Source organism: Lactuca saligna, chromosome 9, assembly GCF_052625555.1.
Source record: "Lactuca saligna cultivar CGN05327 chromosome 9, ASM5262555v1, whole genome shotgun sequence".
Lineage (NCBI taxonomy): Eukaryota > Viridiplantae > Streptophyta > Magnoliopsida > Asterales > Asteraceae > Lactuca > Lactuca saligna.
The window spans coordinates 39355176-39370236 of NC_136425.1; the positions used below are offsets into that span (position 1 = coordinate 39355176).

At 34.4% G+C, this 15061-nt stretch overlaps 1 protein-coding gene across 1 annotated transcript; it reads right to left on the reverse strand.

Moving 5' to 3' along the window:
* Window positions 1-8640: 8640 nt before the first annotated feature.
* LOC145015716 (uncharacterized) lies at window positions 8641-9776 on the reverse strand. The gene is made up of 2 exons (XM_078974190.1): window positions 9522-9776; window positions 8641-9379 (listed from the first exon to the last, which is right to left on the reverse strand). The coding sequence occupies exons 1-2, from the start codon at window positions 9678-9680 to the stop codon at window positions 8750-8752; spliced, it is 789 nt and encodes a 262-aa protein (XP_078830316.1). The 5' UTR covers window positions 9681-9776; the 3' UTR covers window positions 8641-8749.
* Window positions 9777-15061: the final 5285 nt, after the last annotated feature.

Sequence of the window (15061 nt, forward strand, 5' to 3'; positions counted from 1 at the left end):
GTTTGATTGGTCAATGAGATACCTCAAACATTTGTGATCTGTGTAAACGGTACACTGGAACCTTCATAGATAATGTCTCCAAATCTTGAGGGAGAACACCATTTCCCCAAACTCCAGATCATAAGTAGGATATCGTACCTCATGTGGCTTCAGCTTCTGAGAAGCATAAGTAATCACTCACCCCTATTCATAAGAACAACCCTCAAACTTGTGATTGATGCATTACAAAATACCACAAAATCCTCGAAAACCTTTGGAAGGGTTAACACCGGGGCTTCACATAACCTATATCGTAGTGTCTCAAACGTCGTCTATTGCTCCGGGCTCCAATGAAAATCTACACCCTTTCACGTCAGACTAGTGAGGCGTATAACAATCTTGGAAAAATCCTAGATAAATCTCTAATAATATCCTGCTAAAACCAAGAAATTCTTGATCTCTGAGGGGGACTTCGGGACCTCCCACTGGAACATAACCTCAATCTTGGTCGGATTGACCACAATCACGTTTTGGTTAACGAGATGCCCTATTTTGGTTAACGAGATGCCCTAGGAATTGGAGTTTTCATAACCAAAACTCACACTTCGAGAACTTAGCATACAACCTTTCCTGCCACAATACTCCCAAAAGCTCTCGAAGGTACTCATCATGCTGTTCTCAGGTCCTGACTTACACCAAGATATCATCAATAAAAACAATAACCAGTCGATCGAGCATCGCTTGCACACCTGATTCATCAAATCCATAAACACCACAGGCTCATTGGTGAACCGAAATGACAACACCACGAAACTCCTAAATACCATCACAAGTCAGAAATGTTGTCTTCTCCACGTCATCCTCTAACCCTCACCTGATGATACCCTGACCTCAGATCGATCTTGGTGAACCAAGAGGCACCCTACAACTGATCAAAGAGGTCATCAATCTATTGAAGTGGATAACTGTTCTTCACCGTCAACTTGTTCAACTCCCGGTAATCAATCCATATTTTGTGTGAACCATCCTTTGTCTTGACGAATAAAATCGATGCTCCCCACGGTGAACTAGTCGGTCTGATGAACGACTTGCCTAACAGCTCCTGAAGCTGAGAGGATAACCCCTGCATCTCAGGCAGTGCCAAAAGGTATGACGCCTTGGCAATCAGAGCCGCACCTGGCACTAGGTCAATCCTGAACTTAACCTTCCTCTCGGGAGGCACACCAGGTAACTCTTCCGGAAACACATCAGTAAACTCCATAACAACTGTCACATCGAAAACCGATGTATGCTCCCCAACCTATGTATCAACCACATAGGCAAGCTAACCCATACAACCATGCTAATTATACTACCGAGCCTTGTCAGCCAAGCAAAACCCTAACCTAATCCCACCACCCTCTCTATAGATGACCAGTTCTCCCCCACTTGGGGTTCGAAGCACCACTCGCTGGGTTGACTATATTGAGACATTTTCACAAGTAGCTAAGATAAAATCTATTAGGGTGATGCTAGCCATAGTTGGGTTTCATGACTATGAAATTTGGCAGATGGATGTCAAAACTGCTTTCCTAAATGAGAAGTTGGTTGAGGATGTTTACATGAGTCAACCAGAGGGTTTTTTAGATGCAAAGTATCCAAATAGAGCGTGTAATATTGAGAAATCAATCTATGGATTGAAACAAGATTCTTGCAGATGGAATCTTTATTTTAATGAGAAGGTCAAAGAGTTTGGCTTCTCTAGAAGCGAAAATGAATCTTGTATATATGTCAAAGCTAGTGGGAGTATAGTAACCATCTTGGTATTGTATGTTTACGACATACTTCTTATAAGAAACGACATTCCAACCTTGCAAGAGGTTAAGCCTTGGCTTGGAAAGTGTTTCGCTATGAAGGATCTGGGAGAGGCTGCTTATATTCCAGGGATAAGGATTTTGAGAGACAGTTTAAAAGGAAAATTAGACTTAGTCAAAGTACATACTTGGAAAAGGTGCTAAAGCATTTTAGTATGGAGAATTCCAACAAAGGAGAATTTCCTATACAAAGTAATACCAAACTGTGTAAGACTTAGAGCCCGAGTACTGATGCAAAAATGGCAGACATTAGTAGAGTTCCATATGCTTATGTAGTTGGATCTATCATGTATGCTATGATATGTACTCGACCTAATGTGGCTTTTGCTTTGAGCATGGTCACTCGTTATCAGGGAAATCATGGTAGAGCTCATTGGATAGCAGTTAAGAATATTTTCAAGTTTCTACGAAGAACTAAGGACTGGGTCCTTGTGCTTGGTGGCAGTGATACGTTGAGAGTAATTGGTATAGTGATGCCAACTTTCAAACAGCCAGAGACAACTTCTGTTCTCAATATGGCTGGGTGTTTACCCTAAATGGAGGAGCAGTAACCAGAAAAAGTTCCAAACAGGAGATGATGGCTGATTCTACCTATGAATTAAGGTACATAGCGGTGAGTGAAGCATCAAATGAGTCTATTTGGTTGATAAACTTCATTGGAGACCTTGGAGTTGTTCCAGCTAGCAAGGAGCCAATAGAGATTTTATGTGATAATGAAGGGGCAGTTGGCTTAACAAAGGAACCAAGAGATAGCAGATCAAGGCATATCGACAAAAATTCTATTTCATCAGACATAGAGTAGAAGAAGGTCACCTCATCGTGAAGAGGGTATCATCAGAAGAGAATCTTGCAGATCCCCTCACAAAGGGTCTAAGTAGGGTTAAGCATGTTCAGCATGCTAGGAGCATTGGTCTGAAAGATGATATTATTTTTAGTAGTTAGATAGTTAGTTTTGAAACTAGTAACAAAATAAATGTAATTGATTTTTTGGTGATCAAATAATGGAGATTTATTTATGAGTTGGATTACTACCTTATGTCTATTGTTTTTTGTGTGTTATTTTTGAATGTTTTACTTCTCTAATGATTGGATTATTCAAACATCCATAATTGATCATATTTTTGGAAGTAGTGAATTAAGACTGTTGTGGATTGGATTGTAGATTGTCGAAAGAGTTTTAGACATGGCAATGGTGTTGCTGCAATATTCATGAGTACTTTGAAACGGATATTTAAGTATTGGATTAATCCACGCTCAAAGAATTACTTCATGAAATTTACCACATGTAATTCTAAGATGATTATATCTTATAATCTTTAAACGGAGATATATGAGTTGTAGTTTACAAATTGGTTGTGCATTGATGATACGAAACACATCAGTTACTTGATGTTATAAAACATATTGTTGTACATGATTTGATGAGTAAATAGTGTAAGCATGTAAGTCCAATTTAATCTGTTCCTTTTTCCTTAATGGGAAAAGTGATATCTTTGGGCCCCTCGGTGATTTGGAATTGACTGGGTAAGAGTTCGAGAACGACTTTTGGTAGCTACAATTTAGAAGATGATACTAGCAGTTATAATTATTAGACTTATCTAAGTGGGAGACTGTTGGATTAGGTGTCTAAGCCCATAAATATGATTGGTATAAACTTGAATTAATAGTAGCATAATCCTTTTGGGTTGCCCTCAAAGATAGCAATTGGATAAGATTACTTTGAAGAGAGAGAAAATAATTTATTATTTGATTAATGAATTGGAATATATTATTTGTTAATATATTATGAGAATAATATATTAATTACAAATTATTATATTTGATTGATAATTAATCAGAAATTAATTGGAATTAAGTTTGGGGTTAATTGGATTAATCTATAGTGCAGGGGCTGTTTGGCAATTTATTGATAGTTGAAGAAAAGGCTATAGAACCTCCTTATGAGAGGTTGGACGAAATCTTCTAGGAAGGGCCTAGAAATTTCATCCAAAGGCTCTTGGATGGAGGCCTGTGGGCTGCTTGGTCACCAAGCAAAGGGATTAGGGTGTCCACCCTTAAACCCTAGTTTTGGCTCTAAGCTACCTCACCTATATAAGGATCTTGGCCTTCACATTTTCGACACTCCTAACCCTAAGTGACTACTAGAAAAAAATTCTCCTCCTCCCTCTCCATATTCCTTAGTTGCTAGCCTTGGGTGTGAACCATCAGAGACACGACACTTGTGGTGCTCACTACCAAAGTTTTGAAGAAGAATGATTCAAGATTGTTTATAATAACAATCTAAAGGTTAGTTTTCTTACCTTATGAAATAGTTTAGTCATAGGAAAATTATATATACAAGAGATTCATAGTATGTTGCTATAAATGAAATACATAGATCAAAGTAGGTTGCATGTGCCCTAATTAATTGAATTGTTTTGATTGTTTTCTGTTATGGAATTGTAGTTGTAACCTAAATTTCCCATCAGATGTCTCCTACAAAAGTGGTTATTGAGGAGATTAAGGTCTGAGGATAACCCTTTACCAAAATTACATACAGGTAGGAAAAAGATGAAAGAGAGTGTGTCATGTAGTAATAAGATCGATTTTGACCTCAATATCCCAAATCCAAGCTCACTGGCATTGGTTGTCTATAATAACCAAGAGTACAAAAATCTAAAACTTCTGGCCTAATTAAAAATTCCCCACATGTACAACCTATAAATGTACTTGAGTCAGTGGAACAAGATGAAAGAGTTGATAAGATTGAAATGCATTTCCTTGATCTATTGTTTGATATTGGGAAAGAATATGAGTGTTACAATGGTAATATAGAAGAGGATTATTGCATTGATTTTGGAGCGAATGTGGAAGAAAATTTTGACAACCAAGATGACATGGACGTGAATGATGGTTCTAATTCTGATTATGATGGTGGGTCTAGCAGTGATAGTGACTTTCTTATGGATGAAGAAGAGTTAGTGGTTAACTATGAGGTAGACATGTTAGAGTTTCATAGTGTGGTTGATACAAATCTTGAATGGATAGAAAAGAAGAAAAAGAAGGAAGCCAATGGATGTAGATCATGAGGAAGAAGAGATAGAAGTAATTGATGAAGATAAATTTGATTTTGCTAGTTATGAAGAGGATAAGAAAGGAAGGTTGTTGAAAGATTTGGCTAGGCTAAAATATTGTTCAAATGGTATGGTGCATGGGAATGAATTTATGGTGGTTTAAACTTTTCAAACAAAGAAAGAAGTGATAGGCTTGGTGAAGGAACATGCTTTACAGACTCGGAGGGACCTACACATAGAAAAGAATGATAAGATAAGGGTACGGGTAGTATGCAGAGGTGTTACTCCAAAATTTAACTCTAGTGGGTTGTTGGGGGTGTAATAAAGGTAAGGGTAGTTCTGTAAATAAAGAAAATTGATCTTGTCCATGGGTTTTGTTGGTTTCTAGGCCATCAGACTTAGATATTGGGTTAGGAGTCATTTCACAGGTATGATGTATTATGTATTTGTTCTTTAATATTTCCATTTAATTACCATGTATTGACTATTTCATTTCATTGTGTAATAAGTAGGTCTTATTGTCAAATGTTGCTTAACAATATGTGTGAAATATTTAATGGAAAATTGATTGATGGGAGAGATAAGCCAATAATCTTAGCCTTAGAGTACATTAGGGAGTACCTGATGAGGAGAAGATGTACAAAGTGAAAGTGGAACACTATTACAAAAGATGTACAAAGTGAAAGTGGATCACTGTTACCTGCAGTAAGTGTCATAATAAGGGACACAATTCTAGAAGTTGTAAAGGTTAAGGGGGTGAAGGTGAAGCCAATAAGAAAGCAGGAAAAAAGAGCAAGAGCAAGGAGCAGGGTACAACAGTTTAAGAAGCAAGAATAAGGAGATGGATGCAACAGTTTATCTTTATATTTCCCTGAAAACAATGGGTTCTTTGTGTAATGAATTTTTTTAACTACTATGTTTTTGTAGTGTAATGATCAAGTCATGTACTGATGGTATTAGGAACATTAATGCTTGCACTTTTATGGTTTTAATTTGTGGTGTGATTAATGTAGTTTTCTTTTAATGATCTTAATAATCTTGTGTTGCTTGAAATTTTGTACAACATTTACGCCAAACAAACCTTTGTATTAATACCAAACACTACTTTAACATTATAGTCACAAATCAAGTATAAAATGCAACAAACCCATACATTATACAACATTACTTCTTAAACGTTACAGGAAAAAGCACGACTTAATGCCCAAAAAACAACACATGGATGCTACCAAAAGAAACAAGACACCTAACAAACAAAATAAGGGATCCCATTAAAATAACCAACACAAGGACTAGAAGTTGCACCTACTTCAACTCTACATCATCGTTACCATCACCCATGAAGAACACGACTCCAAAAAAACCCAAGACACAAATGCTAACTTGATTTATTATACTGGTTTTCAAATGTAAATAGCATCAACATCAACGTTACGTTCTTCAATATCCAGCGTCTCTAAACTTGTTCAAAACTAATTCAACTCATCCTCTATCCATCGATGTGCACCTAAAGCGCAAAAAATAAAATTCATACCACCTATAATTTGTTAATATAAGGACTTAGGTGTTTTTGGTCTACGCAATCCAATATTTGCACCCTCTGCGTGCGGGTAGGAATTGTAGTAAAACCACAGACACAAGCTTGTAAGCCTTTCATGCATTCAAACTTATAAACATTGTTGGGTTTGGTCTTTCTACCAATGTGGAACTCATTCCCACATTCATCTCTTTTTGTTAAATTTATTCTCAAATACCATTCTTTGAGTATCGATATCTCATTCACATATACTCCATTTTGGATATATAATATATTGTTTCGAAGTCCTTATGAAGAAGAACACAAACCCATTTAGAATTAGTTATATATACAACATATGTATGTATTTATACATGTCCAAAGTTAGTAAAAATATAAATATTTACACTAAATTTTCCAACATAATTACCTTATTTAACGGAATTAAAATAATAACTTATTCTCCAATACTACTCCTTGGTCCCTCCTATTGAACCAAAGGGTAATACTCCTCCCAATGTCAAAGTCTTTAATATAAGAATAACTAAAATAATAGTGATGTACTTAAAGGTTTCAACCACACCATATGTACACTTGAAAAATTCTTCACTTCTAAAATCTTCAAGTTATATCCTACACCCAAAATACACAATTAACAATTCAAAATAGCTAATAACACAAATAAAGGATATTTAAGAGACAACAATGTTTCTCGAGAGGACCTTTGAGTCTAGCTATGATTCATAAAAGAATGCATAGAAACACATTACAAGAAAGAAACCCACATGCAGGCCTTGATGGCTCAGAAAAATAAAGAATATGACAAATAAACTTTGCAAAGACGACGAGCCATAAGTAATACCTAACCATATAGATGAAGAATGTAATCTACTCTAAATATAATCCATTTATGTTATATTCTCTTATATAGTATGTTTAGCTTTTAAAAATATAGAAAATTAAGTAACTAAAAAATGAAAACAAATACGAATTAAATTAATACTTTTAAACATATAGAAAAATAAGTATCGATAACATTTAAAGAAAAGGCTGGTGACAAAAACTGCACTAAGCTAGTTAAAATGTATATTCATACCAGGCCTGATCCAAGGTCTTGTTAGAATATGGGTCCTAAAATAGTGAAAGCCTGGTTAAAATGTCTTATGACATGGATAAATTTTGCCCAAATTAAGGTCCATTGTGTGTTTGGGAAACTTTTAAGCTTTTATTCTTTATATCTAATTTTAATGTTTTCATAGAAAGGATAAAAATGGGCCTTTTAAAATTGTGTAAAAGCAAACAAGTGTCCAAATAATTGGAAGAGGTTTTGGAGACCAGTTGTCTGTTTTTCTTGGTTCCTTCCCATCATATATTAAAAGATAAAAATAGGACAATATGATGCAAATGAATCTGAAAATAATTAGTAAGAAGGCAAAAACATCAAAACAAGTGAACACGTTGAAATTGGTCAACAATTAAACACTTTGAGATTGGTTAAAATACTTTGGTAAAAATACCAATTAAGTTTGTTAAAAGTGAAAAATAAAAGTTTGAAAAACAACCCCAAACTTGAATACTATAATACCTTCTGGTGTAAATATGCTAGATTAAAAAAAAAATTAAAGGCTTGGATCAAAAGTGTCAATTCATTAGAACTGATAAATGTTTAAAATATTAATCGGTTGAATGTCATGTTTTTTACACATAAGTATACAAATAAGGGTAAAATGAACTTAGAATTATAAAAATAAAGTGTTAGCATTTTGGTACTACTTAATGGAAAAATATAAAGAATTCAAAACTTTCTATTTTTAAAAACTTTATCCGTGTAAAATGACAAAACTATCTATATTTTTTCACATAACCTCATTTATCTTAGCATTTTGAAACTCTTTTATAAGGGAACTGATCCAAGATCTATGTACGCAAACGGATACACCACCAATTAAAGAGTAGACACAGATGAAGATGAAGGAGTAGCATTTGTTTTGAGTCTCGAGTTCTAATTTTGTTTATAAAAACATTTGTTTTTGTCGATTATTTTATTTGATCAGGAAAAACTTATGACCATTAATTTATGACGATGAAATAAAAAATTAACATGAATAGCACAACAGAATAAATAAATTATAGGCAATCGATAACATAATATTTTTTCCATATATAATTTGTTATAGCTGAATCGTAATCAAATAACGAACAAATGATTACTAGTTTACTACTTGATTAAAAGGAAGAATATGCAAACCTACATATATATAAAAACAGCAATAACTTGAAAGCAATAAACATTGACATAGCTAAAGCAAATCAAAGTAACAACAACAACAAAACAATTTTCGTTATGCTTAATCACACTCCTTTTCCTTCTTCTCCTCTTCACTCTTTGAATGATAACCAGGAAGCTTTTCTTTGATCATTTCAAGAATACCCTTTTTCTCCTTGTGCTCTTTTTCAACATCAGCATAGTGGTCGGGATGTGCCGCCACCGCCACCACCACTGGCGGTGGTGGAGGAGCAGTGTGCTCTTCTTCCAACTTTTTTTGACCGCCGGGGAGTTTGTCCTTGATCATCTCAAGAAACCCCTTTTTCTCTTCAGGCTCACAGCTCGGCTCCGGTGGGTGGACAACAACTTCACAAGGTGGTGGTGGTGGTGGTGCTTGATGATCCTCGTATTTCTCAACAGGAACACATGAGTCTTCCTTGCGTTGATCTTTTTCTTTCTTTTCTTTGCACTCCACGATTTTCTCCCCTAATTTCTCTTTAATCTCTAGGACTTTCTCTTTGCCCTCTTCGATCTTCTCAATAGTTTTCTCTTTGAGCTCTTCGACTTTCTCTTTTCCTTCTTCGATCTTCACATTGATCTTCACTTTATCTTCTTCGATTTTCTTCTCCACCTTTTCCTTCAAGGTTTCATCCTTCTTCTTCTTCTTCTTCATCTTCTTTTTCTCCCCATCTTTACACTCCTCATCACTCGACTATAAAATACGATAACAGAATAAAAATATAACTCAAATACGCACAAAAATGTATTGTAACTGAGGATTCTGTGTTTAAAAGTGATTATCAAAGTTATAAATATGAGAATCAGACGATCAGTTGGTTAAAACGAAAGCTTACACTGGAGCTGCTATCGGATATGTGGAGTTTGTTCATCAGGCTTTCGTTGTTATTCTCGTCTTTATTACACTTCTGGTTTTCATCTTTCTTTCCGAAACAGTCGACCACCCCATGGTCTTCAGTCTCAGAGGCATGATGGTGAACCACTTTGTCAGCCATGATCACAGCAAAAGCAAGAAAAAACAGACACAGTAACTATGTGAAAGAAAATGATGGGTTTCTTTTGTATTTGGAGTAGCAAGTTTTGAGAATGTTTGAATGATAAGTGTGTTTGAAAGGGGTAGTTATGGATGTTTATATAGGAGTTGGACATTGAGTAAATTTTATATATTAACAGTAATGATACTTGAACTATTTCACACTATTTCACTATTTTCATCTCACTACCTTAATTTCTAGTTTTATGATTTTAATTCCCAAATAACTTTTATCAATTTGGTTTTTGCTCTCTAACAAAAGGCAAGATAGCACAAAGATAAATACTAAATGGTCAAATTGCATGTAAAAATGTATTCTTAATTGATTTCATTTAAAAAATCATTTTCAAAATCGACATTTATTGGTTGTTGCTATAATATAAGTTTATTTATTTCGAATAAAATATTTATAGCTTGTTTTTAATGGTTAAAGATATAAAACCTCGCCCAACATAAAGAATAGTGATATAGCCCGTTTTCAAGTTTAGAGTTTATAAAACACATCAACATGTTTCAAGAGATTACATATTAAATGTCATGATCTATTGTGTCATTTAATGAAAACCACAAATGTTTATCAATAATCATGGTAAAATTAATATTTCTGTTGTAGTAGGTATGAAATAAGACATTTTAAATAAAAATGTATTATGATTATCTTGATAACTATTATTTTGTCAATTTATAAATATATGATAATTATATTACATTACTTCGAATATTAAAATCATTTTCTTTTCATACACAATAATATTTTAAAACAATTTGTACTAATTGTTATGATGACAAACTTTTAAAAATATTTTAAATTTTTATAACATTTTTAACGTGTTAATTATCTTTTATCACAACAAGATCTGAAAACATAATTGATTTGAAAAGGACAACTTATTATGGCTTAAAAAATTTAATAAGTACAAAGAATTTCCTAATCATCTTTGAACACATGGCATTTGCATTTGAAACAAACTAATGAAGCACCATTGTAAAAACAACATTGTAACTGATGGACCAAAACTGTATAACTAAAAGCCGGGTCTCATAATCGTATGTTAGGAAGAAGTTCAGGGCACATATAAGTAATCTTAGCAACTTCCTAAATCTCATTGTGAGAAGTGTACATAAGATGGTTATTTGATGCTAAAAATTACAACTAAACATTAAAAGTAAAATAAATATTAAATTCAAATCATATGTGCATCGTATGTGAAGCATAATCGAAATCCTGGATTCGCAACGTACACTCGTCCTTTTAAAAGAAACTTTAAATATATTTTCATGTTTCCTATGACTTTGTCTCTCTTATAATTTTTTTATATTTGAAATCCAATAACATTTAATAATGACATACATCTTATAACTGTGATATGCTTAAACAAACAATAAGATATAAAATGATATACAAATACATTTAAACTAATTTGTTTTTTTATAATTACTTAACACTATATTTGAAAAAAAAAAAAGAATTTGAAAACCCTTAAAAAATTAGTTTGTGCTTGGCGCGTTACAACTAGCTGATAAACTAGTTTATTTTTTTAAGTTTTTTTAAGTTGTCATGGCAAACCAAAAAATAGCTTATCAGCTAGCTTATAGCTTATAAGCTAGCTTTCTGAAAAGCTACTTAGAGTAGTTTTTTAGAAGTTTTTTAAATTTTTTCCAAATATGCCCATAATTAATTATAGAATACATTCTTAAATACTTTTTTATGTCATTTTATATATTTCAGCTACCTTTTCAGTTAGTTTTACCAAATGTAATTTTTTATCAGTTGGCTTTTTAGCTATCAGTTAGTTTTTTATTTAACAACTAGCTTTTCATCTAGTACACAAAACATAAATTTAATCGGCTAATTAGTAGCATTTGGATTATTCATATCTGGATGATACAGAGACCTGGATGATGTGGAGACTTTATATGAATCTGTATCTAAATGATAAATTGATATTTGGTCATACATTTCAATGTCTCTCTTAGAAAAATGGCAATTTTAACCCTCTGAACTAAATGTTACTGTTTGGTTAGACATCTGGATGATTGTGTTGAATGATATTGAATTTTTAAATAATTATAAATAAAATACAAAATGTCATATAATATCCAAATTAAACATAAAACAAAATCCAAATTAAAATTCATACAACATCCAAATTAAACATCATACAACATCCAAATTAAACATAATCATAAGCATACAATTTTAAAGTAATTGATTAGAATCTGGTTACGCAAATTAGACATATAGTAAATGTCATGTATGTATCGGTCATCACTTCCCTCCACCTTCTACTTCACCAGTAAACATAGTGTCCTCTTCAAAGTCCCTAAATAATTGATCACGAATATTACATTTCCTTATTAAATTATGGACTGCAAAACAAGCAAACACTATGTCTCTTTGTATTGGAAGATGATAAGGAGCCACTTGCTTTAGGATTGAGAATCTCGCCTTTAAAACTCCATAAGTGCTCAATAACATTTTTGAGTTGTGTGTGAGCATGGTTAGACTTTTCCTCCTTAGTTAATGCACGTTGTCATCGGAAAACAGGCTAACCAATACCTCATATTGTGGTATGGAGCCATAAATCCACGAGTGTTGGTATATGCAGCACCACAAAGGTAATATTTTTCCTGTAAACATGAATTTTGCAATTGCTATATGAAAAATAGATGATGTATTTAATAACCAAAGTAAAAAAAAAAAGATTACAAACCTGGTGGAGGGAATGGAAAGTCGGAAGTTAGGTTAAATACAACTTCTTTTAGAGCTAGTGCATCATGTGCAGTTCCCTCCCAACCGGCCCATACAAACGTGAATATTATATTAAAATTACAAATTCCAATCACATTTTGATAGCATTCACCTTTTCCTCTTCCCTTATAACGAGTTTGTTGATCACTAGGCACAATTGCATGTATAAGAATTCCATCTAACGCACCTATCGCTCCTAAAAATATTTCTTTCAGTCCTTCTGATATCGTCCTGATGTGCTTATTGTTGCATTAGAAGATGTGCCAAATAGGGATGCCTTCAGTATCAATATGGATGTCTAATAAGCCAGTTAGAGATCATCTTTTCCTTCTGTTCGGCCATCATATTCTGAATCATGGCTTGTACTCCAGCCATCGTGAATGGATCGAGTGTAGCTTCTACTATCGGCACCTGATCAATCCATTGGGGGTGAGGTTGTTGAGTCATGTTCCCCTTTGCATTTTCGAGTCCACTTTGGGTTCTCACCATGTTGATCACTACACCAAGGTAGGTGAATTTAGATCTTTATTTATGATAGACGTTTAAATCCTCCTTATCACTCTCAAACGTTACATGCTAGTTCTAATATCGTAATCGAACGTTTAGAATCCTAAACACATAAGGTTTCCAGATCCGGTCGTCAATAGACCATAGAGCTAAACAAATAATAGCATACAAGGCAAACATAAAGCATTTAGCACATAAAAGCAGTTTATGCATCTTTCCTAAAATAAACTAGTTCTTGTGTCTAAAATATGGTAGACACTCATCTCACGATCATCTCTTAGCATTCTAAGTTTAAGTCTAGAAATCCTACAAATTCCTAGTTCTCTTAAACTAATGCTCTGATACCAACTGTGACATCCCTATTTTCATGGCCATAAAAGACTGATTTGTTTATGCTTTATTTTCCAATCAGAGTTACTTTTTAAAGAAAAGTGTTGTGGAATTTGTTCCCAGAAAAATATGATAAATATGTTATCAAAGCATTTACGAAGAAATGCATTTTATTCATTTTAAAACTTTGTGATGTCATCCTCAATACAGAAACATAAGCATAAATAGAACTTACATTCATTTACTATAACACTGCAAATTTTCAAATACAATTTTCATTTTAAAAAATAAACTCAATATCACATTTCTCAAAAATCACAAAATGTATAAGTTGTCAAAACACAAGTCAACAATGTTTGATAAAATCTCAGAATCCTCAAAATCATGATCTCTAAATAGTGTGTACAATTAAGCCGACGCCTTCCCACGATCTTGAAAAGAACCTGAAACACATATCACACAGCACAGTAAGCATGAATTTTAGTGAGTTCCCCAAAATAACACATACAGAAATAATAAGCCTCTCATGGCTATAGCTCGACATGGACCCTCCAGTCATGTGTCTCGGTGAGGACCCTCCGGTATCACGGCTCGGTGTGGACCCTCCGGCCATGTGTCTCTGTGAAGTCCCTCCAGTCTCATAGCTCGGGTTGGACCCTCCAGTCCTGTATCTCAGTGAAGACCCTCCAGTCTCACAACTTGGTTTGGACTCTCCAGTCCTCAATCAGTAAGGCACATAATAATATAAAATATATCACAAAGACAAAATGCATAATATCACATAACTCAGTATAAGCACATAAGACCCTTCAGTCAATAACTCAAATAAGACCCTCCAGTCACTCAGTATTACCACTCAGGTATGTATAGTGAGAAGACTCACCTCGGATGATGAACAACTCCTATAAATGTTGTTGCTGCACACCGGCCTCTAACACTGAGCCAAACCCACAATTAACCCAATTAGGATTTAAGACCAAACCCTTACTCATTAGGTCTAAAGATAGTCCACTAACCAGCCCATAAATAACCCAATCCCATTGGGTCCACCAAGGCCCAATACTAAATGGGTCCTTCCAAGGCCCAACCCTTAAACTTAAGTCCAAAAGGCAAGCCCGACACAAGGGCCCAAGACATATATATTCCACTGATCCAAAATCTCCAATACAACAAGCCTAAAATCCAGGCCCAACACTTAAGGCTCAATACGAGATTTAGCCCAAAAATCCCACAACGAGATTACGCAGGGCATACCTCCTTTGGTGCGCTCAGCGTACACACAAATCCTGATTGGGGAAACAAGAGCAATATGTGGGGCTTAATAGGAATTACAAGGGGCGTACTAGGACTTACGTGGGGCATAATGCTCGGGTCTAGAAACTCCAATTTTGACTTAACCACTTCAGCCAAAGCATCCAAACCTCAGGTAAGTTTTTTTATAAGCTCCTAACTGATAAAGTTTGTGACTTTATCAGTTTATATGTCTTAATGGGACCCAACTTCCAAAATAACCATTATGACTCTCTTAAATCCTCTTAACACATGCATGAAGAAGTGTAGACGACCAAGTTCTCATTTTTATGAATCAAGGCAACCCAATACACTTAAAAGGAAAGGAGATTTGCTCTGGAGTTCACGAAACTCACAAAGTTCCAATCTTGGGGAATAAAACCCTAAAAATGGACCCAAAACAAGAACTAGCACAACAATGAGCAAGTCTTAAACTTTATACCTCTGGAAGATGGACCAACAAG